The 27,681-nt window shown below is 39.7% G+C and overlaps 1 protein-coding gene across 1 annotated transcript in view; it reads right to left on the reverse strand.

Moving 5' to 3' along the window:
• The window catches only part of adgrb1a (adhesion G protein-coupled receptor B1a), a 107,404-nt gene that overhangs the window by 34,209 nt on the left and 45,514 nt on the right, over positions 1 to 27,681 (reverse strand). The window contains exons 18-23 of the mRNA XM_088006704.1: positions 13,617 to 13,720; positions 11,789 to 11,891; positions 11,553 to 11,703; positions 11,394 to 11,463; positions 11,045 to 11,111; positions 7,219 to 7,304 (exon numbers count right to left, since the gene is read on the reverse strand). Coding sequence (XP_087862830.1) covers positions 7,219 to 7,304; positions 11,045 to 11,111; positions 11,394 to 11,463; positions 11,553 to 11,703; positions 11,789 to 11,891; positions 13,617 to 13,720 — 581 coding nt within the window. The remainder of the gene's footprint in view (positions 1 to 7,218; positions 7,305 to 11,044; positions 11,112 to 11,393; positions 11,464 to 11,552; positions 11,704 to 11,788; positions 11,892 to 13,616; positions 13,721 to 27,681) is intronic.

Here is a 27,681-nt window from a genome sequence, read left to right on the forward strand (position 1 = left end):
AAGAAAACTACCCAGCTCATGACCTGCTTGTAAATCTGAACTGGGTTTCTATTAGGAGAATAATCCATCAGTCTTCAACATATGTTACTTTTTACCTGAGTTGATTTAAATAAATTAAAAGCTAAATGCTGCATTTCTACTGTGGAATTATATTTTGTCTTTTATTACTGTATGGGATTATCTTTTACAACAGTATGTTAGCAGGTATTAAAGCTTAAATTAATTAAATGAGTATGAGCTGCTGTAGTAATATGAGTGCATAGGTCTAATATGTTATGGAATATTATGTATCAGAGATTGTATAGGTTTCAGGTTTTGCTAACTGGACAGACAAAATCTCAGAAGTATCAACTCCTTATTAGGAAGTATGATTCGTAAAACTGAAACTGTTAAAAGCAACCCAAAATCATTATTTATGCAGGGAGATGTGGTGGTAAAATTCCAGAATTAGTTTGTTTTGCAGCTTGAGGTGTGGCTAAAATCTACATAACTGTGAATTATCTTTTCTGTCTGATCTCCAACAGATATCATTTGCATTTTATTCAAATTAGTTGATTAAACTGCATGACTCGTTTAGTTTTTGATCTCTCACATCATGAACCTCGGTAAAGACATAAATTTGTCTTTAACACTATACAGTAAACAACAGATTGAACTTGGAAATGTGGTCCTCAAATATGATGAGCATGGTCATTATAATAAGAATATAAATGAATGGATGTCTCAACAGACATCTGCTCTCATCAGGTATATCATGAAGGTATAATTTTCACTACATATGAATAATTTCAATATATAATATGAAACAAAACTTCTGAAAACAGTGGTGCAAACTTGATCACTTTTGCGTTGGGAAATGTACCTTCATTTTTGACTCCATTTTTTATTGATAAAATATTGGTGGATAACTTAAGGAAGATCACAGATGGTTTTCTACAAGGATAACGGTCCAAAGCCAGCTGTTGAACAGGCAGCCAGCTGATGAAATGAATCACATAGTATACAAGAAGACTGTGGCTGATCAGCAGAGCGTTAGCTGGGCACAGCTAGTCACTTAGCACTGTTTTTCTGCCAATGTTTAGCCCTTGGATAACAGGATGGCTAACCCATAGCTGCAAGTAATCATACAGTATGTTAACCTCGAAGTACAACTCTGCTCTCTCTTGTTTTTGACTGGCTTCGTAGAAATGGTTCTGATTCCAACTGGACATGCCAACAACGGAAGCAACTAATATATTCCTCGCTTGGTGACAAAGCGGTGTGTCTGCTGTAAAACTATGTCCTCAAGCTAAGGAGCATATCTGAAATAGTGATGCATTGAAGGTTTTGGTAGGAGCTACCTCCACCCATCAATTAATAACGCACTTAGTCCTTTGAGGACATTGGAAACATTCTGACCAAAAAATAAAGAAGCCAGTCTCCCTGCTGCCTGGGCAACAAGAAATGTAACAGGTGCAATTTATACCAGTTTGCTGAATTCTTGGTTGTCTAAGATTTTTACCTGAAAGAAAGATGGTCTTCTAGTAGTGGAATTTAAAAAAAAAAAACATGTCTATAATTTTGGCTTTATGTTCACATGACTGGATGGAAAAAGTCTCCTTTCTGGAACTTATTTTAAAAATCTCCAAATATTTTTGACACATAGAAAAATTTTCAAGCATGAACTCAGACACTCAGACACATTATAGCTGTTCTGAATGGCTGTGTAAGACTTGGTTGGTCTTATTAATAAAGTCCTACAGTATTGTGTGATTTATTTAGATTCCATTTTATACTGCTGACCCAACAAGCCAGTTTAATCCTTAAACATTTAAGTAATACTTCAGATTACATTTTACTTTGCAAGCTTGGGTGATCATCTAAAGCTATGAAATTAGCCATAGCGAGGCAAATTAGTACTTGAATATATTTTTAGAAATTAATTCATTAGGTGACTATACATGTATGAAACCCAAACTACAGCACACCTATTTAAACATAAGTGTCAATCTTCTTCTTTTAAAGAAGACAACCAAAGGAGCACTATCAAGTGAATAATCAAGATATCATAAAACTATGCAGACCAGTATCAGATTTATATCTGGGACATTCTTATTTACAATATATCAAATAAGACCATCAGATACCACATGAAATATTTCATTCACAACCATTCTGAACCAAAGTTGTATAGAAAAGAAAATATTAATTGTACTGCTCTACTGCTGTGAGTTTATTGATAGGAAAAAGTTAGCATTTCTCTAAAAGCACTAGAGACGTCATTAAGGCATAGGCAGTGTTAGGTTCTAGACAGCTAGCAGGAGGCAGGAAAACTGCAAGACCAGTGAAATAGTGGGGTGTATAGGCAGGAAATAATAGTGAGCCAATCACTGATGCTTGCTAGAGGAATCAGCTTGTTTGGTAATTGGCAGGGCTGGTAGCCTTAGAGAGGAAAGTCGGATGGGCAGATAATTTTACCCAATCACTGATGAGATGGGAGGGGGCTTCTGAGACTGATGTGTTCCTGATTGGAGAGCCCTGAGTGAGAGAGAGGGGATTCTGTGCAAACTCAAACATGACAACTCATACACCAGAACAAATACAGTGAACAGAGAGATCGTCGGAGAAAGCAAGTACTTTTCAGAGAGAGAGAAACAAACAAAAACAATCATATGTACCAACAATGCTCATGGAGATGGAAAACTGCCGGAAGAGTAAAGGGGATCAGGGTGCATGAGAGTGCTAATAAATAACCGACAAATTCCACTAAGGCAGCCTACAAATTCAAACAAAGGTCCAACGTGATTTGGAGCTCAGTTTCATGTGTAATATGAACAAAATATATCTTATATTGTGCAGAAAATGTTTCCATAATAACCAACAGCACTGTCGGCATGAAGCATGACTCAAGTAGTTTGGGTGGAGGTAGCTTAAAGGGAGAATGTAGAACCTGGGCACCAAGTAGAGTTAAGGCACATAAGAACTAAGGCACATAATCAGACACCAATGAATGTGTGCACATTTGTGCTTTCAGCCAAGTGGATGAGAGTTGTAGCGTAGAAGTGTTTTGAGTAGTCTCATAAGAAAAGTGCTGCCAAAGCAGACCATCTTTTTTCGTGAGTGTGCTCAAATATGATGGCATGACAAATTGTTCAGCTATGACTTGATCCAATTTAGAATACTAAATTTAGTGGTTAGCCAAACACATAAAATACCTGTCCACACTTTAAACCCCAGGAATCTTTAAAGGTGGATAGTGGGATTTGTCATGGATGAGAGGATGATATCACCCACCACACCCAAACCAAACAGAAATACCCACAACAGGCCATGCATGCCCACATCCATGTAAAGGGAAAATCAGAGGTCAATTGGCCAAACATGCATGTTTTAGGATCCTGGGAGGAAGCTGGAGTCCCCAGAGAGAACCCCTTCATCGACGTGAAACATGGAAATTCCACTCACAAAGGCTCCAGCTGAGATTCCAAACCAGTATCTTCTTCTGGATCCATCAATGGTACATTCTTATAAAGATAGCTGGGTCATTATCAACCAAAATCCACAAAACGATGGACAAAACCAGCTTGACAATCAGATCATTTGTGACCTTCAAGTTAAGTAGGTGGTGGAAGTCAAGCTGAAGTCTCAATGAGCCTAGATGATGGTAGGGACGTTAGCTTCCATCAGTTGCTGACTTAATCGCATTTAATAATGAGGATCTTTACTTGAATCAAAATCATCTGTGACAAAACATTTCTGTCATACTCCTGCAAGGACATGTCACGCATTGAGCTGCCACCTGCTGTTCATAAAATAATTAATCAATGATGCCAGAGATATCCTGCACAGATATCCTGCCGGCTTAATTTAAAAACTTAAGCCGACAGATTAGATTAGAAGATTCTGAGGTTGATGAGTTTTATTATACTATACTATACACTCCTGATCAAAATCTTAAGACCAGTCAAAAAATTGCAAGAATTTGCATTTTTGCACTATTGGATCTTAAGAAGGTTCTAAGTAGAGCTTCACAATGTTAAAAGAAGAAATCAGCGTAAGAGACAAAAAACTTTGAGGGGGGAATTAATTGAAAACTGCATTTACACTGAAACATGATTTTTTCAGTTGATCAAAAGTTTAAGACCATAGTTAAAAAAAAACGAAAACCCCCCAAAACAGAAATCAAAGTGTCAAAAAAAAAGGACTCAGTAATGAGTAGCTCCACCATTCTTGTTGATGACTTCAAACAATCATTTAGGCATGCTTGATGCCAGTGTTTCCAGGAGGCTAGTGGGAACTTTGCTCCAAGTGTTGAAGATGGCTTCACGAAGGGCATCCACTGTCTGGAACTGATGTCCATTTTTGTAAACTTCCCTTGCCATCCATCCCCAAATGTTCTCAGTTGGGTTTAGATATGGGGAACATGCAGGGTGGTCCAAAAGAGTGATGTTATTCTCTTGGAAGAACTCCTTTGTCAGGCGGGCATTGTGAACTGCAGCACTGTCCTGTTGAAAATCCCAATCATTACCACACAGACGAGGGCCCTCAGTTATGAGGGATGCCCGCTGCAACATCTCCACATAACAAAGCTGCTGTTTGATGCCCCTGGTTAAATTTTTTCTCATCAGAGAATACAACTTTCTTCCATCTTTCAATGTCCCATGTTTGGTGCACCCTTGCAAAGTCCAAACGGGCAATTTTGTGGCGTTGAAGAAAAAGTGGCCTTTGAAGACATTTTTTGTTTCTGAAGCTCTTCTCTCGCAGATGCCGTCTGATGGTTATTGGGCTGCAGTCAGCACCAGTAATGGCCTTAATTTGGGTAGAGGATCGTCCTGTGTCTTGACGGACAGCCAATCGGATCCTGCGGCTCAGAGCTGGTGAAATGTTTTTGGGTCTACCACTTGACTTTTTTGCTCCATAACCCTCAGGATCATTTAAAAAATGCAAAATGACTCTTACTGCATCCGACCTCAGCAGTGATGGCACGTTGTGAGAGGCCTTGCTTGTGCAGCTCAACAATCCTACCACGTTCAAAGTCAGTGAGCTTTTTTGCTTTTGCCATCAGGAGGTCTTGACAGTGTAAAGATTTGACAGAAAATGACATGGAATCCAGATTTTTGCACAGCTTTTGGCTTTTAAACACTATGGTCTTAAATTTTTGATGAGCTGAAAAAATCATGTTTGAGTGTAAATGCAGTTTTCAGAAAATTTCCTGCTCAAAAGTTCTTGTCTCTTGCACTGATTTTTTCTTTTAACATTGTGAAGCTCTACTTAGAACCTTCTTAAGATCCAATAGTGCAAAATGCAAATTCTTGCAATTTTTTGACTGGTCTTAAGATTTTGATCAGGAGTGTATTATACTATTGGCTATTAACCATCAGTGCTTTGGTTTAAAAAAAAAAAAAAAGAAAACTACCCTTGGCTTACGTCTACTGATCTGTTGTATCTCAGTCCATTGCAGCCTGGCTTGTCCAGTCTGTGTCAATAACAAAAGAAACATTCGCCATTGCTACACCACACTCTTGAAGGCAGCTAATCCCTGTTAGTTGGCCAATACACGGCGGTGGATGGATGTGTTGACATCTCAGAGGGTAAACAGCAACAGGCTGATTTATATCTACAATGCAATCTGAGTCATTTAAAAAAACAGACTGAGGAAGGCCATTTTCATTTTGTGAAAGAGGCTTAAAGCCGAAATAGGTAATTTTTTTATTTAAAAAAAATATGTTTTTTACATATTAAAAAAAAACATCAGTTTGTCCAGACAGTATAATAAGAGTCAGATAATCTGTTAAAATATCAAGCTACTCAACCTCCTTCCTGTGACTCTACTGCCATCTGCAGAAATAAACTGCATGGTTAGAAACAACCAATCAGAGCCAGGAGGAGGATCTTAGTCAATAACTATAGTGCAGTGTCTCCCAATTCTGGTCCTCTAGGTACACTGCCCCACATCTTTTAGGTGTTTCTTTGCTTCAATCCAGGTGATTTCAATTGACAGGTGTTTGCTGAACTGCAATCAGCTGAATCAAGTCAGGATAAAGCAAGGGAACATCTAAAACACGTTCCCTTGTTGTCCTTGAGGTACACTCTCCTTGAGGGACAGTGTGCCTCATTGATAGGTGTTGCCTTGAGGACCAGGATTGGGAAACGCTGCCCTACTGTACGCACTGCTAACATCCTACCCCTTAGAACTCTGCCAGGCTACAGCTCGTTCCCCACAGCTAGCATAACATGCAAGTTCAGGCTAGTTAGCATGGCCATCAATAAAGGCAGATAAATAGATTTCCTTTAATGAGAAGTTGGTGTTCCTCCATTAACAGACTGAGCATAAGCTGAAGATGATTGACAGTCCTCCTGGCTCTGACTAGTTGTTTCAGTCAAGGAGCAGTGCATTTCTGCAGATGGCAGTAGAGCCATAGGCAGAAGAGCTTGATTTTTTCCACATATTGTTTCATATTACACTGTTATGACATGGTGACAGTTTTAACAAATATGTAAAAAAAAAAAAAAACCTTTTTTTTAAAAATAAAAGTTACATATTGGAAATTTAAAATGCTTTTCACCCAAGCTTACTTCCAGGCATTGCATGGAGAGGAAGCTGTACATCACATTTGATGTGGATCATATGGAACCAACTTGTTTCATATTTGTAGAATAAACATATATCATACAGAATTAAAAGAAACAATGTCTATTTCAGATGAGAAAGCTTCACACCTGCTCAGCAACAGTACAGCCAAATCGTAGTCTCTCACTAGGTACTGTAGCACTAAGATATTTACTGAGATGTATAGATGCAACTAAACCGTTTACAGATACGCAAGAGGAGTTAGAGATAAGGAAATTAAGCCCAACACATAATTTGTTTTTACACCCTGATTCCCTTTACTGAAAAGAGAAGAAGTAGTAGGATTAAAAAGAGGATGGTTTTACAGAGCTTTTACATCAAGAGCAACACCTGCAAACAAAGAGCAGCTGGAGGAGAATGCAACACTTCAGAAACATAAAAGAAAGCAATGAGATGAGTCATCAATTTGCTCAGTTTGTGCAGGACCAATAACCAGACAGCCTTTGTTTTTTTGGTCTAGTACACTCAGAGGATTCCAGCGTCAGATTTAGCCATTTCAGTTGACCGTTATTTCAGAGCTGAAGCCGATAACAGCCACAGTCCCCTCCATAAGCGGCCAGCCTGGTTAAAGGTCACTGTGTAAAATGAATGTGTGGTTTAAGGCATACCCCGCCCTCTCCTTTAGTTTCATATCAGTAATGCCATCTTTGGAGACCAGTTTGTTAAAAACGAGAATCCCAATAACCATGTTAACCTGCCAAAGACAAGAGGCACAGGGTTAAAGCAGAGTAAAGGCACTTTTCTTGCTTCAGAACATGCAGCACCACTGTAGTGAGGATGATGATGGTGGTGTCTATAACGTCCAGCATGCATGTAAATGGCTTGCAGAACAGACTCTAGGTAAGCTCACTGCTGGCTCTGAATTCTAAAAACTGAAACACATCTTATTAAATTTGAGTCACAGGCATTAAATAATGCAAAAAATGAGGAAAAAAAGAAATTAAAAACAGGTTTTAAAGATTAAATAAAATTCATTCTGAACAGGAAGGATGAGCAGCAAACAGAAATCATACATAAAATATGAGTGAAATCAAAGGTACTGGGAGTGATGGTGCATGGCTGATTAGATGAATTCTTATTTCAGATTTTATGTATATAAACATTTCTACATGTAATCAGACGATGGTCAGAGTGAGCCAGGCTTTCAGTATGACTGCAGAGTAACAGTGACAGGTTATAAACAAACTGATCCTCGTAGGAAGGAAGGGCCAAGGACTGAAGGAACTAAAACCATTATGTTTATAGACATCTGGTTTTGGTTGATCATGAGTTTAGAGGACTGTTAATATGTCAGTTTTCCACCACAGAATGTTGCTGGCTAAGCTGAGGCCAACCCTTTTCTCTGTGAAATAGCAACTGTGAGAAGAGAAGGAGCTTTTCTTGAGCCTTATTAACCATTTTTCATGGACATTTGCATTCATAGCAGTAAGATTAGGATTGAATTAACCTAATTTATAGATTTTTTTTACACTGACTTGACCTTTTTTTTTTTTTTTTTTTTAAATGATGTCCCTTCATCATAAAACATTTGACACACCCTCAATAACTAAAACAGGACAGAGCCACATGGATCATTTAGAACAGGGGTGCCCAAAGTCGGTCCTCGAGGGCCGGCATCCTGCATGTTTTAGTTCTCTCCCTGGTTTAATGCACCTGGATCGAATGATGACTCGTTAGAAGCCCTAAGAGGAACATTGACAAGCTGAAAAGGTTGTTACTACCACCAGGGAGAGAACTAAAACGTGCAGGATTCCGGCCCTTGAGGGCCGACTTTGGACACCCCTGATTTAGAAGGTTGGTTTTATTTTGGTGGAATCTGGTAAGAATGCAGCAGACCAGTGGTCACAATTAAGAACGGACTCCAGGGGACATAGATGGTGGCATAAGAACTGGAATGGCTGCAACTGGACTAACCTTCACAGCAGTGAGTGAATGTCACCAGGTGTTATATAAAAGTGCCCAGAGAATGGATCATTGAGAAATCTCACAATTCATTTTTGTCTGCCTTGGATTTATAACTGTCAAATGACACAAAGTATCATTCTGTTTTGCTGCTTTGATGTTCTGCTATAGCATCATTAAGGAACTGATTATGACAGGTTCCACTCTATATCCTCTGAGGTTTTATACTTCAGGATTATTCCATAGATTTTTGTTGACTGCTTATTCCATTTGAAAATGAAATCATATCATTTATAAAATATGTATTTGATGGAAATTTTAAACCGTGCAGTCAGTCATATATGTCATGTAACTAAGAGTAGTTAGCCTGGTCACTGAGCACATTTCCCCCAAAATGTTTTACAACTGGGAAGTGTAACACTGTTAAGTTGCCTGCGACATTAAATCTGAGTTCCGAGTTCCGAAGCAGATGGAATGCAACATTAAATAGTGCTTTACTAAGTTAGTATGTTGTAACTATGGTAATATTATAAAGCTCTCCACTTTAATAGGGAGTCTTTTATTATACCTTGCAGTTAAGGATTGAGAGCAAAACCTCAGCAAGTTTCGGAGAAGAAGATTTTCATCAACCTATTTACACTTTACTCTACATGATCCCAGCATTTCCAAATTTTATACAAGGATGCAAATACTTCTCTAGCTAAACAACAGAACTCTAATTCATGTTCATTAGGAACATATACATATTAACCATCATTAAACCAAATAGTAAACCTTTTAAAAAAAAGCTAAGGTTGAGATGTTTAGATTCTGTTCTTAGTCAGACATGTATCCAGACTTTACCATGAACAAACAAGTTTCATATGCATATATGCATGTAGTGCTAACAGTAAACAACAATAGCAGAAAATACTGAAATTAAAATGGCAGATAAATAGAAAGGAAGAGTGAAGAAGTAAAGAAAGGCAATGACATGAAACAGTAAAAGGTTATAGGATGAAAAATGGGAAACATGGAAACTACGAGGAGCAAAGAAAGCAATTACTGAAATGTAGGATATTAAAACAAGAAAAGATGCGAGGTAAAAAGAAAAATGAGAACGCAAACAGATAATTAAGTAAAGAAAGGAAGGGAGGGTTAGAAATAAAAGAGAGGAAAGATAATGGAGCAGGAAGTTGTAGAAAAAGCAAGAAAAACATAAAATCATGCAGACAGAGCCAAAGGAAAAGGAAATGAAAGAATATGGTGCTTTGCAATGTCCCAGCTTATTTTCTCTGAGCATTACAATATTAACAAAGAATTCAAAAAAATTAGGAATTCCCCTCATTTCTTTAATTCTTATATTCAGATAAGAAGAGAAGAGTCAGACCTTCCTAAACTGGAATATTCTGAGCTGGTCTTGATCAAAGATTTTCTAGAGTTTCAAATTCCTTCAGAGTTTCGTTTGGAAATGCCTCTCTTGTTTTCAGTCCAGACCACCAACCCGATTATTTTCAAATTCATAACTTATGTTTGTTACCAGTTAACTCTGGTCTATTCATCTCTTTCACCATTTACAATACAAACATTTTTTAAATATGGGATGGAATTCATCCTTCAGAATTACAGACTCTTTAAATGTCACTGTGATCTGTAATCCATTCATTTTGTTCTCAAACAAGCAGACCTTATTTAGCAGAACAGTAAGCTTTGTGTCATTTGGTCATTTTAAATGTTAGCTGGCTTTCCTTTTCCAACTGGAGCAATAAACTGAAAGCAACTGCTTTTATATTTATGGTTGAAGGAATGTAAGTCTGTTTTTGACATATATTGGCTGCAGCTCCAGGTTAAAGGCTTCCTGTTGTCACTTGTACAGATTTGAATTAGCTTTCACAATTTGACCACATTGTGCAAAGCACAATTGACATTTACTTTTTTAGGAGAGTTATAACTTCATTATAACTTTAATTCCTTGCCATTATTTTTCAGTTGAGCTTTAGTTATAGAAAACAAGATTTTCTGTACAAAAACCTGAAGAATATTTTTTGTAGATTGTTTAGCATCATAGTTCTGTGACATGGAGCTGATGTTGGGAATGTTTTGTTTTATGAAATATTCAACCAGCAATTAGGTTTAATATTTCTGAATTCTTACAGTAAAAGTTGTTAAAGACAAATCAATATAGACAAAACAGCCTGTCAAAAATTTCAGCCAAGATTTACCATCATGACCGACCTACAAAATGATGACTGGTACTTAGCCAGTAAAAAGCTCCCAAGTCATATATCCTGGAGAACTTAGTGGCCAAGACCATTTTAAAAGCTTTGAATATAACCTGTCATCCTAATTTCCATTTTAATGAAGCATTTAATGACAGATTGCGTTTAAATCTCTGACCAATAGCTTGCTATGGTAACTTTGTGCAAAAACTTGCATCCAAACAAAATGCAGCATTCAGTTTCAAAGTGATAATGTGTTACATGGCAGTGATGAACTTTGCTTTGATGCAGAAGCTTTGACAGTCAAGAAACATATAAAAAGATAAGAAAATACCAAGACTACAGCTGCAGCAGGTCCAACAAATGCATAGAGAAGGCCTCCTTCCAAAGACAGCCAGCAGCTTCCAGAGAGCAACAGAAGATAGAAAGGTGGAGAGAGACAGGTGATTGGAAGAAGTGATGTTTGGGTCGATGGAAGATGAGAGGGGCAGAAATATGGAAGGTTGGAATGAAAGGGGTGTTGGCATGACAAGAAGGAGGGAAGTAAAATATAGATGAAACAAAGGAAGAGAAAGGTTAATTATGCTGTAAACATAACCCTTGTCTCATGTGTAATAACCCAGCATTAATATATGTATAGAGGAGGAAGTTCACACCATTAACCCATAAGAAAACACGCTTACTAGTTTGGTGTTCCATATCCTTTTGCCTTGGTGAATCCCACTGAGATGGCTACAACAAGTGCTGGGAGACCTGGGAGGAAACAGAGGACTGGATGTTCACTCAGAGGAAGTTAAACAGCCATGAAGAGCTGAACAGTAGGCAACAATTGGAATCCCCACCCCAGCCGAGACACAAGAAGCGCTTCCGTATGATGCGGTTCCTGAGGCGACCGGTCACGGCCATGTATGACTGCCAGGCCTCAGTCAGAACCCAGCAGAATGACGACAAGAAGAAGAAATGAAGGAATGCTGCAATCAGGGTGCATAAAACCTGGAACAAGAAAGGGAGACATAACACACTGAACATGCCTACTGGGTTGCAGTGTCAAATAATACGGCCTCTCATTAGATCTAACCTTGTTCCTTGTTTGGGTCTGTCCAATGAGAATAAGGGCATTGGAGGAGATGATGGAGAGGCAGAAGTTAATGAGGATGACTGAGCGCTCCGATCGAATGTACCTGCAGGAAGCAGAAAAGAAGGAACCCTGGGATCCAAAATCGACAGCTCCAGTTTAAAGGTTTCTTTAAATGCTATTAATGACTGATGATGGTGTACACTGAGTTCCAGCTGCCAGCTTATTGTGTCTCTTCAAGCATCCAAGTGCATTGTTAACCTGGGAAATTAATACAAGTTGTTGGTCTTTCACTATAAAGGGCTGAACTGCAGGACCCTGCTATAGGAACTATTAATCCCATAATGCATCAACCTATTTTCAAGAGTTTCACATCATGCATGTGGCATCATGTTAACAAGAAGCCATTCTGTCTCTTCTACGGCCGTCACTCACAAGGGTGACATCGAGGAGACACTGCACACAAGCCTTGACCCTTGCTTATTCATAATTCTGCATAAGCAATCTTTGAATTATACATTCCCCAAAAGAGACATTGTGTCTGGCTGTCTGAGAGAGAAGACACACAGTCATGCTCAGCTCCAGTCCACTCGTGAGAAGTGAATATTTACTGACGATGTGCCAGTGGAACCTACACCCTGCAGCTTAATGCCTGTTCCAGACTAGAGCTGAGGGGACAGCCGGTGTTCCAAATGAGCATGTGCAAGGCACACATACAAACTGCAAACTGTTAGCCAAGCGGCTAACTTTACCCTGGTTTTCCCCACCAGCACTGCTATTAAAGCAGAGGTTCCCAAACTGTGGGGTGCGCCACGTAGGGGGGGGGCGCTGTGCCATTGCAGGGGGGGAGGGGTTCACGGGAAGTCGTCTGGATGGATGAAAAAAAACAAAAAAAAAACATGAACGCTGTATGCACTGGGTTTTTTACCTTAGAATGGCCGACTCTCTGTTATTCCTGTCAATTTGATACAGTAGGGGCTTCCACACTTCCCATATTTGTGTCCTCTGTCACTTTTATCAGAAGTTAAAACTGTTCAATCCGTTGTTAACATATGGTAACATGTTTTTCCGAGCCACCTTTAAACGCAACATGAGCGCTACGATGCTTGCGCTGGGTTTACACCTGTGCAGCAGTGAAGGAGACCTGCTGCTGCTGTGCAGAGCTACTCAGGTGTGTGTTAGAATCATGGCAGTAAACCAGCAAAACACAAAGTTTTTCCCCCAAACTAACTGACTGAGTTGAGTAAAGCTGGTGGATGCAGGTAATGTTAGCTAAAAGATGACTAGCTAATATCAATGCAGCACCCTAAGCTTAACAATTAGCCTTGTTAACCTTAAGGTGCTGTAACAAGTAGCCCCCCCCAGACAACTATTTGTAGCTGTCTGGGTGTGGGGGGGACAGAAATAGTTTGGAAACCACTGGGGGGTCCCAGGAGAAAAAGTTTGGGAACCACTGTATTAAAGAAACCACCCTCTGACCACAGAGCTAGGCTTAAAATGTTTATCAGATATTTCTTGATTTTTAAGGATTATTCAGGTAGCTGAATGGTGCATCTAATAATGTGGCCATTGACAGCATTATTTTATTTAACCATTATTTTACCAGGAAGTCCCTTTATATAAAATCTCTTTTTTGAGGGAGAGATATAAATTTGATATTATAATTGTCTATGTATTATAACAAACTATACAATATTAGTGTGCAGTTTCAAAAAATGGTTTAATAAAACAAAATGTGATGGGACGTTTCAATCTGTTGAGTCCCTGATCTGGTATTAACACTTGCATCAATAACAGCAGTGATGTTTTTTCTTTGCAAGGATTAACTTACTTCCACACAGACACGTAGATGATGATGAGAAGCAGCAGTGTGAGCGAGGATACTCCACAGCCAACAATCAAGGTTACAGATGGGAGCTGCATCTTATCCATGTTCTGAAAGAGAAAAATGTACAAGAGGGAAAATACAATATAATAATCATAGTAGCAAAGCAGTGGCTTCAGAAGTTCCCTGCTTGCAACCTGTTCCTTCCTGTGAACAGTCAGGGGTTGTGTCAGGAAGAGCACAAAACATCTGCCATCTCTATGTGCCACAGCTGGGGACGCTGGCGCTATGGCAGCAATGTGGAGGGAGGTCAGGACAACATTGATATAATACCTATAGTGTGTTTAGGGGATATTGTGAGAGAAAGGTTTAAATATCTGCAATCTTTGAGGTAGGCTTGTCAAAAATAATTGATATTTGATAAACATACAAAACTTTTATATTTAGAGATTTGTGTCAAAACCAATTTAAACTGAAACGTTCCATCTGTCCACGTTGGCACACAATTTAGAACAGCTGTTCCTCAGACACAAAGAAACTCTGACCCTTGCCATATTAACGTGTCGCCTTGCGCATGGACAGAAGCAATGTCTGTTTTCATCCTTCATTTCCTTTAGCTGTCACCTAATGTTTTTCAACATTAGGTGACAGGCGTGGTGACGTGCAGCACGTGAACGAGAACTACAGGTGGCACCCGGGGTGTCTAATAGCAAGTACTTTCTTACTTTTACTTAAGTAAAAATGGCAATGTGGTACTTTTACTTTTACTAGAGTACATTTTTGTCTGTTTATTTGTACTTTTACTTAAGTAAATTGAGTACTTTCTACACCACTGAACATGGGCAACAGCCCAGGGCAGCATAGTGTGGGGGCCGGACCCTCTGCAATCAACTGGCGGATCTGAATGTGATAAGTGCTAATTCAGCTCCCTCAACCTCTTTCCAATTCCCCTCCCATATTTTTTTTTTTTTAGTTTTTTTTTGTTTGTTATTTAAAGGTCTTCCAGTTCCAGCGATAAATGTAGTTTCAAAATTAGTTTATTTACCCCTGAGCGGGTGTATTTGCATTGTTAGGCTACTTTTATGCTATCAGTTAAAAATGGTCTCAAAATGACAATATTATCATTTATATCAAAAATTTCTGGCACAATTAATCGCCCAGCAAAATCTGTTATTGTGACTGGCCTAAGCCCAGGTAACAAAAAACAAACTGCTCTGTGGCACTTATATACACACAACAGTGATGAAACGGAAAAGCTTGGTTTCTACTAGTGCCACATAAATGAAATCTCCCCGTTTTCCCCTTAGGTCCAGCAGAAAGGTGTGCAGTGTAGCAGGTTTTGCCCCAAGGTTGCATGGGGGCTTGAGCAGAATTTGATTTAGGGGTCCCTCTTCCTGCTAAGAACATCAGCACCACTAACAGCATTTCAATACTGATATGGTGGAATCAGGGAGACCGGGCCAAGTTTAATTGGCTAAGCTTAAAATAAATCACTGTAGTTTTTCTTTTGGTAACACCCTGTGGTTTTTACATGTATTTAGCATTTTGATGTATTTGTTGTTTATTTTTTCTTTGTGAAGTCCTTTAAATAGCCCTGTTAGGGTTGAAATGTGTTATGCCAAGGAGACAATGAAGTAGAAGCAGAGCTGATCCTCAGTTGGTCAAAAAAGACTTTACTACAAGACATGCAGATGGGACTGTGGACATTGTTATTAATGCTGTTGACAAAGAATGGATAATTTGGCTTCTTTGTAAAACAGCTTTCTCTATTTGTTAGGCTGTGTCCCATTTCATCACCAACAGTTGTTTTATGACTCATCTTACTGCGAAAATTGATTTTTTACAAAGATTTATTGGCCACATTATGCTGTTTTTGTTTTTAACAAAAAAAGTGCAGCTTGCCATTAGTAATGAGTAATTAGAGAGACGCTAAGTTTCTCTAAAGAGACCTACAATCTGGCTCGTCTTCTGAACACCCAACACTGGAACATTGGTCACTTCAGTATGAGTACTGATGCATCAGTACTCTTAAACATATTCAGCTCCTATGAGGATATCTCACTCTACATGGGGTATTGATTTTTTTCCCCCCAAATTGGATTGGACTAGGTTTGTTACAATAAAATTTTTTGCTGAACAATAAATTGTTCCAGAAGTTATTGTGACAAATTATATCATTATTTTGAGCCCACTTTCAAGCGCTAAAATGGTAATGGCATAAAGCAAGAACACATTCTCATAGATCAATAAATTTAATTTCTAATGAACGTTTAACACTGGAATAGGAAGACATCCAAAATAAGTAAACAGAAACAACTCCATCCATCCATACATTTTCTGTACACCCTTGTCCCTAGTGGGGTCGGGAAGGGTGCTATCTCGGGCAAACGTTTCGGGCGAGAGGCGGGGTACACCCTGGACAGGTCGCCAGTCTGTTGCCGAGAAACAACTATAATGAATTATGTAAACAAACTCTGTAAACAAAATTGTCCTTTAAAAAAGGGGTAGCTGAGATCAAAGCAGCAGACTGAAAACTTGGTTTCTACTAGTTTTTGGTAGAAAGGGAGAGAGAAAAGAGAAAAATAATAGATGATAAAAATTGACTTTTTTGAGCTTGAATTAATCTATCATGCAATTAATTGATTTATTTCCACAGGCCTAGTTTGGAGTTAGGGTTAGTTGGTTGAAAGTAAATTTTTCTACTGGGTTATATGAGAGAAGAGCATGTCAGTTCACCATAAATAAAGTGATTAAAAACTCAGGCTGCATGATATCTTGAAAATATGTAATTGTGATTCTGTGGTGAAAAATTCAATTTAATATTTTTGAGAACTGTTATATTTTTACCATTACTCATTGTTCCCATCACTCTGTGAGCTTTTGTATCTCAAGCAGCTACCGTAAATAAAAAGTTAGGTGAGAGCACTTAAGAGTCCATCCAAGCAGTGATTGCATGTTGCACACATTGTTGTTGCAATGGTGGATTAAGTGACAACAGCGAATCATTTAGTCCAACTTAACACCACAAAGACTGCTCAGCGAGCATGTCACACTCTGCAACCTTAAAATTAAAATGACCAAGGGTTGCAACGAGAATTAACTTCATTCCACAAGTACTCACAAGAACCCAATCTGTAGCTGCTCATCTCTAATGCTGGGCTCTTTCCCAGTGAGTAAAGTCAGGGTGAGGACGGGGGCAGCTGTAGTAATAAGATCTGCTGTTGTTCACAGGTGGAGGATTGAAGGACGTGTGGAGACAGGGACAGGCAGGCAGCCATGCACCCCTGTGTCCACCACCACCCTGTCTAGCAGGAGATCAGGAGATAATTGGCTGAGTTTATAGTATGCCTTGTATCTCAGTTTGATATGTGTGTGGCGGCCAAGTTAATTAAATCCCTCTGATTAATCTACACTACTCTAAAAGCAAATGGGTGGAGGAAAAATTGTGAGAGCAGTGGGATGGAAAGATGTCTGCAGAGACAGACACACTCTTAGTTCTGCTCATCCAGCGCTGCCTGGCTGGTAGTCCAGAAGTAGGAGCATCAGCAACCACATTATTCTACAGAAGCAGAGACAGGCAAATGTTTAAATGGATTATAAGGCATACACTGTGCTGCCAAAAGTATGTGCTCACCTTTCTAAATCACTGAATTAAGGTGTTCCAGGCATTCCATGACTACAGAGGTATAAAACCCAGCACCTCTGCATGCATTCTCTACTGATATTTGTTATAAAACTGGTCAGTCTTAGGGGCTCAGAGAATTCTCACCTGGTACCATGACATGATACCTAGGCCTGTCACAACGACAAATTTTGCTGAGTGATTGTCTCAAAAATTATTGCGATAAACAATAACATTGTTTGAAGACCATTTTAAACTGATGTAATGGTAAAGACATAATAATGTAAGCACATACTGCCAAAAATAAATACACATTATTTCCAGAAGAACACTTAACACTAGAACTGGTAAACAAACAAAACAACCAAAAACAAAAATAAAATGAACTCTCAGTCTCCGTTAACAAAAAATGCACTTGAATAAAAACTAAACATAAAACCAAAGTGAAAATGAAAACTACATTCAACCAACAGAGTGCAGCTTATGAAGTCTGTATACTATATTGCCCTTCAATAATCATTAGATTTAGATAGAGAAGATGGGCATATACAACTACGTGATGCAATAGTTCACTCCTCCCTTACACTAAGGAAATGAGAAAGGGGAGGGGGTCAGTGGAGAGCACAGGAGTTGAGGCTTTTCTCATCAAGTGTCATCAATAGAAAGAGAAAAGGGCAGGAAGAAATGATAAAGCTGACAAATTAAAATGAGGTTGACCATTTTCATTTATCATTTATTGTTTATTGCAAAAAGCTAATGATGTCATCTGTGCAATAAGTCAAAAAATCTCACCACTATTTATGCTACAGCAAATAGGTCAGCAGATAGTGAGTAGAAGTCACTGTTCTTTCTGCAGAGTCAATATCTACATATCTCCAAATTGTATGTGTCCTTCAGATTAGCTCAAGAAGCTTGCATATAAAACTTTATTGAATGGGTTTAAATGGTTGAGCAGCAAATTATATAGTAGGGTGCCCCATTGTTGACTCATGGTTGCTAAAAAACCTTACCAGACTGACTGATTTTAGTGACATAGTTAGTGTAAAATATTGAGTAAAATGTTGTGCTACATGACTGGCTTTATTTTCACTTTTTGACACACAAAACTACAAATGAATCGTCCTTATTGTCTCTAGGTGCATTCTGGGTAAAGCTTGTCACCAACGTCATCGTCAGTCACTTGGCAACAAATGGCAAACTAGCAAGAGCATTTCTACGAACTACGTTAACATGTTTTGAATTTGTGTTGTTTCATCATTAGTGACCAGTAGCCTGATGTTTCTGTTCTTCTCTTGGTTTGTTGTACTTCATGTCAGATGGACTTCAAAATGACATAGTCGCTCTCTGTGGTGATGAAACTTGTTAGCCCGCAATAGCGGGCTAACAACACCGCTCATGATAAGCTTATCATGATAAGCTCATGATATAGAAATATTATATTTGTTCTTTGATAATGTCTTATACTCTATATGTATTGCATAACATGCTTTCATAATCTGTTTCATAACCTGATCACGCTCCGAGCTCATGCTAAACAATGGTATCACGCTCTGAGTTCGTGACAGGCATTGTTGTACACGTCTTAAGCGCGTGGACAGTGGCCGGTTGTAACCTAATCATGTCACTGATCACGCTCTGAGTTTGTGCAAGGTATTATTGGACACATGGACAATTGAATGGTCATTCTGTGTTTCATAACCTGACCACGCTCTGAGTTCATGTTGTACCTTGAGATAGTAAGAGGTCATTCTGACCTGATTCGAACAATGGCTGGAATTTGTGGTCATATATGAAATGGGAAATGGCCACACTATTCTTGGAGAACCTGCCTGGGAGAGAGGAAGTGGCTATCCCTCACTCTCACGCAAGGATGTTTGTTAAGGAGTATAAAATTGGGGGAGTTCCTCATCTTGGCAGAATCTGCCGTGGGTCGCGTACGGACGCCCGGCCACGTGATTGCTACTCTGCCTGGATCGACGGCTCTCCGATCCTTGTGTCAAGGTAAGAGCGATAGATATATTAGAGGACAATATATAGCATCACGTATCAGTGTATGAATGATTGCTTTGCTGTGCAGCATTGCTTTGCTGTAATCTGTGGGGAATAAAAGACACATTTATTCTAGCAGACCAGCGTGTTGACTCATTTTTGTTGCCGATCACCTCCGATCCTGTCTAAAATTTCACAAAACATCATTTAAAGTTCATAAGTTAAATTATCATGAGCTTTATTATTTGGGCCCAGTCATTAGCCCCGCCCCCTGGCCGATGCCATCTTGTTCCGCTACTGGGTCACATGTTTGCCTGAGGAGAGGAGGCAGCAGTATGGCGTCTTGTCTGGAGCTTATTATAACAAGGTAAGTTCCATGTTAAAATGATCACATTTTTGACTATTTTTTATGGAGGCATTATTTTTCTGTTTACACAAGAGTATCGATTCACAAACAGTACATAGTTTGCTTAACGTACGTTTATTTGTTTGGATATCACGGTATATACGACTGTTTATTATCTTAACCGAACATTGAAACTGTCAGGACAATCTGGAGGCCAATTGAGTTAACATTATTTAGCTGCGGGGTCATTTTCTTTAAGTTTTTGGCTGTAGACTGCAAAATGGGGGAGTGGCTATGCTGGACCATTGGCTTGATCTATGCCACAGGTGTCAAACTCCAGTCCTGGAGGGCCAGTGTCCTGCAACATTTAGATGTGCCGCTGCTGCACCACACCCTATTACAATAATTAGGTGATAAGCAGGACTCTGGAGAACATATCTACACAATGAGGAGGCAATTAAGCCATTCGACTTTGGTGTTTTGTACCTGTGGCACATCTAAAAACTGCCAAAATGTTTTTTTCTTTGTCAGTGTGTCATGTTGGTGACTAAAGCTTGTTATGATGACTTCAACACATTTCTTCAGACAGGCTGGCACGACTTTTAATGCTGTCCAAAATTTTTTCTATAAGCTGACTAATTTATTTAGTAATTATTTCTGACTTATTTATGCTTTATCTTATAAACCAGGTGGGCAGAGTAATGTGAATGAATGACGGTGACACACACAGGTGAGTCTGATTAGTTTTGCTCACACTTCTTTTTAAACATATGCATTTATTATCGTTTCTGCTATATTTCTTGTTTTTCCTTCCAGGCTGGAAGTCTTCCTCCTTCATGTTGGTGAAAACAAGAGCAGCACCAAAGACAATTCACCATCAGTGATCACAAGACCATCCATGGCCGCTTCCAATGAACTTTCAAAGCACACTTCATCTTCAGTGCAAAGTACCATGAATGTATGACCTTTGTTGTATATTGCTGTCAGTGCTGTTTGATGTTTTGAAATAAAAATAGATTACATACTGCAACTGGTGCTGGTGTGTTTGTAGCATCTAATGTGGCATCTAATGTCTTTTAAAATGAATTTGGGGATTATTGATGGCCAATAGTTTCTGGGGAAAAAAAGGTTTTAATTGCTCTAGTGGCTGTTACTTGGTTGTAAATTGACAAAAAAAAGTGAGTAATGAGAGAAGGGGAAGACTGGAAAGCGAACCCACAACAGCCGCATTGAAAACTAGAGCCTTCATATGTGGGTTGTGCTTAACCCCTGCACCACCACAGCACACCCTGCCAGTAGTATTTCAAAACTCGGATTTCTATGTTAATATATACTTTACACCATTCTGTGTTGGATTAACACGTTCATAGTGTTAACTTTTGACAATATACACTAGTGTTGGGTAGATTAACACTGAAGTGTGTTTGATTTCAATTACTGTGAGAGTTGATTCAACTCTATCACAAATAACACTTTCAAAAGTAACTTCTACACCATCCAGAGTGGACCAATATAGACACTTTCAAAGTTTTGAATTTAACTCTGTAGGAGTTGATGGAACACTTCCAAATTTGCTGTGCAGGGTTGGGACGCAGCACAGCTGAGCTGCCGTCGGCTCATATTCTGAGACAAGAAGGAGCAACAGAGAAAGTGGAAAAATCACTCACTCTCTTTGCAGACGTAAGGACCAACAGCAGAGCAGTTTTAAAAGACAGGAACTTAAGAGGAGCCTGGGCTAAAGGCTCAAATGGAGCTTCAACCAGAGCGTGCAGGACCAGTGTTAAATCCCACAGAGGAGCAAGTGGGCATGACACCTGTCTGCTTCTGCGCACACCTCTCAGAAACCACTTCATCAGCAGGTGGTTGAAGACTGTTCTGTCACCAAAAACCCTCATGGCAGGAGGAAATAGCTGCAGCATATGTTTTAATGGTGCTGAAAGCTAAATTTCTGTCCATCAGCTGCTGGAGAAATGACAGGACGCAGCCTAAAGGACATGAAATAGGCTCCACCCTCTCTCCCGTGCACCAGCGTTGGAAGGCTGACCATTTTGAAGCATATAACGCTGTGGTAGTTATAGCACTGAATGGTGCACACCACACGTTGAGGGAGACCAAGCCTCTCTAGGTGCTCCCGTTCAGCCGCCAGACCCAGAGACGCTGGGTGGCTCCTGATCGCTCCCCCAGCCTGGGCCTGGGAGAGCGCATCCTCTCTCTATGGCAGCTTCCACGGTCGACCTGACACCAGCTGTTGCAGACTGGGAAACCACGCCGCGTTCTTATTCTCGGGTGCCAGGATTATCGACAGCTGTTCCTCTTGAACTCGGTCCAGGAGCCTTGGAATCAATGGAACTGGGGGAAACGCATAAAAGACCGTCCCTGGACATGATGTCTGCTCCTCTGTTCAAGACGCTGGGGCAGCCCCGGCTCCAGACAGGTTTAACAGGATGGGGCATCGACTTATTTTGTGGGGCAAAATGAATCGACATAGCTGAACATAGACAACATCATCAGTAGCCTACAGGCTACTTGTTAAGTTTAATGTGCTGTATTGATATTAGCTAGTCATCTTTTAGCTAACATCACCTGCATCCATCACCATTACTCAACTCAGTCAGTTAGTTGGGGGAAAAACTGTGCAAATTTCTTTGCGTTATGCTGGTTTGCTGCCATGAGTCTAGCAGCTCCTGCGCAGCTCTGCACAGCAGCAGGTCTCCGTCGCTGCCTTGTAAACCCAGTGCGATCGTCTTAGCACCCATGTTGCAGGTCACAAGGCATGTTAACAGGAGATTAAACAGTTTTTACTACTGACAAAAGTGACAGAGGACACAGATAAGGGAAGTGTGGAAGCCCCTACTGTATCAAACTGGTATAGGAATCACAGAGAGTTGACCACTCTAAGGTAAAAACAACAAACAGAGCAGGTTTACATGCGCCCCGCACAGCAGCTGTCTGGTGATGTTTAACAGCTTAGTGGAGCGCACACCTCCCTGGCGATTTACTTAGGCTGCTACCACTCTGTTGTCCGTGTGGATCAGAACATGTTGACCCTTCAGCAGAGGAGCAAAGTGCTGAGTCACCTCCAGCACCATAAGGAGCTCCAGCACATTTATATGAAGAGTCATGTCATCTGGCCACTGTGCTCCAACCACCTGAGACAGACACATTCCTCCCCATCCCAACAGGGATGCGTCTGTGAACACCGATAGGTGTGACATAGGTCTGCTGAGGGGGCCTCCCTCTGCCAGAATGCTGGGCTTCCCCATTTAGTCAGATCGGCTCCCACTGAAGGAGGAACAGAGATCATGCGCCTCTTCTTGCGCACAGGATCTATGCGCAGGCGAGCGAACCATCTCTAAAGGCGTCTCATGTACAACAAACCCAGCGGAATCACCACGTGAGCCACTGATATCATCCCCAGCAGCCGAGTGACTGACGGAGCTGCCACTACGCTGCGAGGCCTGACAAAACAGAGCTCCGCTGTCAGAGCCTTGATTATTGGCTGTGCTAATGGGGCTCTCATCATAAGTGAGTTCAGCTACACTCCCAGATAAACGATCATCTAGGATGAAATAGCCAAATTCTTTTTTACTACTGACAAAAGTGATTCTTTTCTCACTCTGCAGTAGGCAGAGTGAGAAAGTATGGTGCACTCTTTCTGCTTGGTTACTTCTTGATTGTTGCTATTTGGTCAGTTTTTATAATTGAGTGTTGCTTATCATTACCGCATTGCCTTAATTGCTATGCTTAATGGTGCAGACAGTGGTGGTTTCTGACATAGGCAATATGGGCAACCACCCAGGGCTTTTTTTTGTCTGGGGAGGCATGAATCCTCCGCGGATTGTGGCACAGAGAGGGAAGCAAAGCTGAACAAAGAGTTTGAATAGATAATGATATTGGTTCAGTTTATTTCAGCTCTAAGTATTTAATATCTGGGTGTTTTGTTGGAATGTGGATCTTTCAGATCAATTTAAGAAGAACTTTTGATCATATTTCACTTTTTATTGTATCATGTAGTGCAGAGCGTTGGTCGTTGTCTTGACTCGGTCTCAATCTCCCTCGGTCTTGGTCTCGACTCGGTCTTGGACCCTAAAAGTCTTGGTCCTGTCTCAACTAAGACTTTTGAGACAGGTCTTTAAAAAGTCTAAAGACTTGGTATCTCTGATCTTGGTATTGACTTGACTTGGTTAGGTGGTCTTGACTACAACACTGACTTAAACTATATCAATACAAATTTTGTAAACAGTATGATGGCCTGAAGCCCATAAACCTCAGCAAGTCCGATGTGTTTGTTGCTTTTACAATGTAGGCTAATTGGCTAAAAAGTTCTTCAGCAAGCACCAGGTAGTTGTGCAGCAAAGCTAATGATGTATGAGGGCCGCACTGGGATAACTCGGGGAATTTCAAACTGTCCGACGCGTGCTTCAAAAAACTCCAGGCTGCTGCTTTGTTGTTGCAATCATTTATTTATTCCACTTTTATTATCTTACTTACGATCTTACACAGATTGACAAATACTGACCAGGCCAAACCATCCAATAATAAACGGCATTATAACACGGTCAACAGAAATTATGACCACCCCAGCGCACCCGCTTCCTCAAACATAATAAGCCAACATGCCAGTATGGCTCCCATTCATACCTTTAGTGACAGCCACGCCCACCTCGATACACCACCACCCAAGTGTCAAAGCCTTGTGCTCCTGTCACCTCAATAATTATTCATTTAATTCATATGGCTCTTACACCAGGAAACACCAGGTAGCAAATCTGAAGCAGCATGAAGAGGCATACACAGGCTCACTGAAAATAAAATGACATTTCTCAATCCTATTCCACATGACCATCCATACAACTAATACTGGAAGAAATCTGTTTAGGGACTTTAGCCACCAAGTGCAGGTCTTTTATTAATTGACACTGTAAACTGGACACAAGCAGAGACAATGAAGGTATAAAAAAACAACACACCACAAAATGAGAGAAGGAAAGTTAAAATAACAGTAAAAGTAAAATAGCGTGATGAAAAAGTGTGAGACTAAAAGGAGAACCAAAGCAACAGAGAGGACAGACTTTGGGGTGTTTGTCATGCTGGGGCAGTAGCAGTATAGCTGCAGACAGAGAGGCCAGGTTTACAAGCTACTGTGTTGCAGCAGGAATAACTAGCATGGTGGTTATGACTGGCTCACTACATAGCTAGCTGTGGGAGATGGGGTAGAGGTATGAAACAGCCTGGTAGATGCTTACTAACATCATAACAGGAGACTATTTCACTGCTCATCACTGGCAATAATGTTAACATCACACATGTAAATAGGTATCTGCATGTCTGTAAAGGAGGACAGGTTACATTACAAGTATTCACTTACAGTTCGTTCATGTTAATATGATGACATGCTAACAATGTGATGTTTACCCAAGGGTTGGAGGCTACCTCAAAACAAAAGTAACATGGAATGCTTTAAATAAAAACCCTGTCTTTCAAACTAATTTTTCACACAATATCATAATAAAAAGGATGTACAAGTAGAATCATATTAACATATTCTAGGGCAGCCTCTGTCAAGCTCTAGAAGTGTGTTGCGGACCCGTTTTACTGGGTCACTGCTTTTTTCTTGGCAAAGAATGCTAAGGAACAAAAAACATAAATGGAGTCTCATCTATTCCCAATCCTTACAGAAGGTGGCAGTAATGTCCTGTAATGCAAGCAGATAACTATCTTTTCACACTGTAGAAAAAGACAAGTTAAGTTTCTTTACATACTATATGTTAATTCACAAGGGAAGCACAGCTGCATCGCAGACAACGAGGGATGTCTGTGTCGTACAGACATCCCTGTACAATGCAGGGATGTCTAATAAATGCACAAATAAGGGGAAAAAAAAGCCAAGTAAACTAGTGGGACTATCATATGGCCTCATTCTGACAGGCAAGCATTACTCAGTTCTGGTGCTCCAGTGTGATGAACAAGTATCCTTACTTAACCACTCAGCTGTAAAATTCCTCCAACAATTCATCACTCCCCATCTCTGTCAGCATGTCCTCTTGGCTCTGATTCAATTGAAAAGAAAACCCCACTGCTTTCATTTGTTCAAAATATCTCCCTGGCTTTATAGCTGACCATTACTTTAAATGATCAGTTATTGATATTTAACTTTAATGTTTAAAATATCCATTGATTACATTTGGAAACATCTGTTCTCTAAATGCCTCTATGTGTATCAAAACTGGATTTTATAGTTTATAGTATTTCTATTATAGAATAATTATTGGTGTAGCTACTTTATATAGTGGCTTGCAGAAGTATTCATACTAGGGATGCTCCGATCAGGTTTTTTGCTGCCGATTCCAGTACCGATCATCCATGAGGCCGATCTCTGCCAATCGCCTGGAATGGCTGTTAATTTTTCCCTTTAGGTATACATGATACTATGTTATCTGGCAAAATGGAAAAATTATCTGGCAATAAATTAATCTAATCTATAGACATATATTAATACATATCTAAAATCTCTTCTTTTCTTTTTTTAAGTTACATACAGCTTAAGCATATGCTCAGTGTGAGAGTTCACTGATTGGTGGAGGTTGAGCGGCATTCCATCTGTGAAATATTACTACAAGTAGCGCGTAGCGGCGGTTCAGCAGAGAGAGCAGAACCAGTGTCTTACACCGCAGCTCGAAGACTTGAATTATTACATGGTGAGTACAGGTCCAAATGTCCCCATTCACTCTGAGCGTTATAGTTCCACACTATAGGATTTGTTGCCTCACGCTTGCTCAGTGTGAAGGAAAGAGGAGATCAGCTGCACACGCAGGCTGCAAAGTGAGATACAGGTGATCGGCCTAGGTGATCGGCAACAAGAGACAGTGATCGGCAATCACCTATCATACACTTTTTCACGGAATTCGGCCGATTACGATCGGTAGCCGATCGATTGGCACACCTCTAATTCATACCCTTTGAAGGTTTCTATATTTTGTCACATTGCAACATACACATACAAATGAAAATATACATGACTCAAAACTGTTTTTACAAATTAAAAACTGAAAAATGTGGTGTGCAACCGTATTCATACAACCCATTTACCCCTTCTGAAGGAAACCAGACATATACCCAATCCAGAATATATGGCCAGATCTGAAAACTGCTTCACAAACACTCTCCATCTAATCTGACTAAACTTGAGCTGATTTGCAAAGAACAATGGGCAAACTTTCAGCCACTAAACATGCAAAATTAGATTGTTAAATAATAGATGAAATCATGCAAATAGATGGCAAGTGTGCTTCAAATTTGGATGAGAATGGAACTACCTGAATACTTTTGCACACCACACTTTTCAGTTTTTATTTATAAAAAAAAAAAAGTTTGAATCATGTATAATTTTCTTTCGATTTCACAATAGTATACCACTTTGTGCTGGTCACATAAAAATTGAATGAAATGTATTTATGTTTGTGGTTGTAATGTGACAAAATACAGAACAGTTTTGCAAGCCACTGTATGTTACACTACTTTAGCAGCAAAATCATAAGCTGTTATTAAACAATACAATTCTAACTATAATACAGTAAAACCATTCATTTTAAAGGTTATAACACAAGAGTCATACATCAGCCCAAACCTATAACATGTTGTTGATAAGATTGTAAATCTGAGCTGTTTTATAGTTTGTAACATTGAAAATCTAAATAAACGTTTGGTACTGATATTGTATCAAAATTAGATTGTTAAATAATAGATAAAATCATGCAGATAGATGGCAAGTGTGCTTCAAATTTGGACCACAGGTAGCAGCTTGGTTAAATGTTACCACTAGTAGAACTTTTAGTGGTACCATCTTGTGCATTTCACTCAAACCTAAGCAAACAAACAAACCTATAAATGGGAAATTACTAAGGCTGAAACGATTCCACAAATGATTTGAGTACCTCAATTATTAAAATTCCTCGAGGAAAATTTACCTGCCTTGAAGCTTCGTTAATTTATGTTTTATTATTTAGCGCACTGTGTTCCGGCCGGAACATTATTTGCGTTATGCGGAGCTCTCACTTCCGCCTCTGAGTTGTTGACGAAAGCTAAGTGTTAGCAGCATAACGTCCAATTTTCAA

Source organism: Poecilia mexicana, unplaced genomic scaffold (assembly GCF_051168715.1).
Source record: "Poecilia mexicana isolate PSO_F unplaced genomic scaffold, ASM5116871v1 scaffold_6, whole genome shotgun sequence".
Lineage (NCBI taxonomy): Eukaryota > Metazoa > Chordata > Actinopteri > Cyprinodontiformes > Poeciliidae > Poecilia > Poecilia mexicana.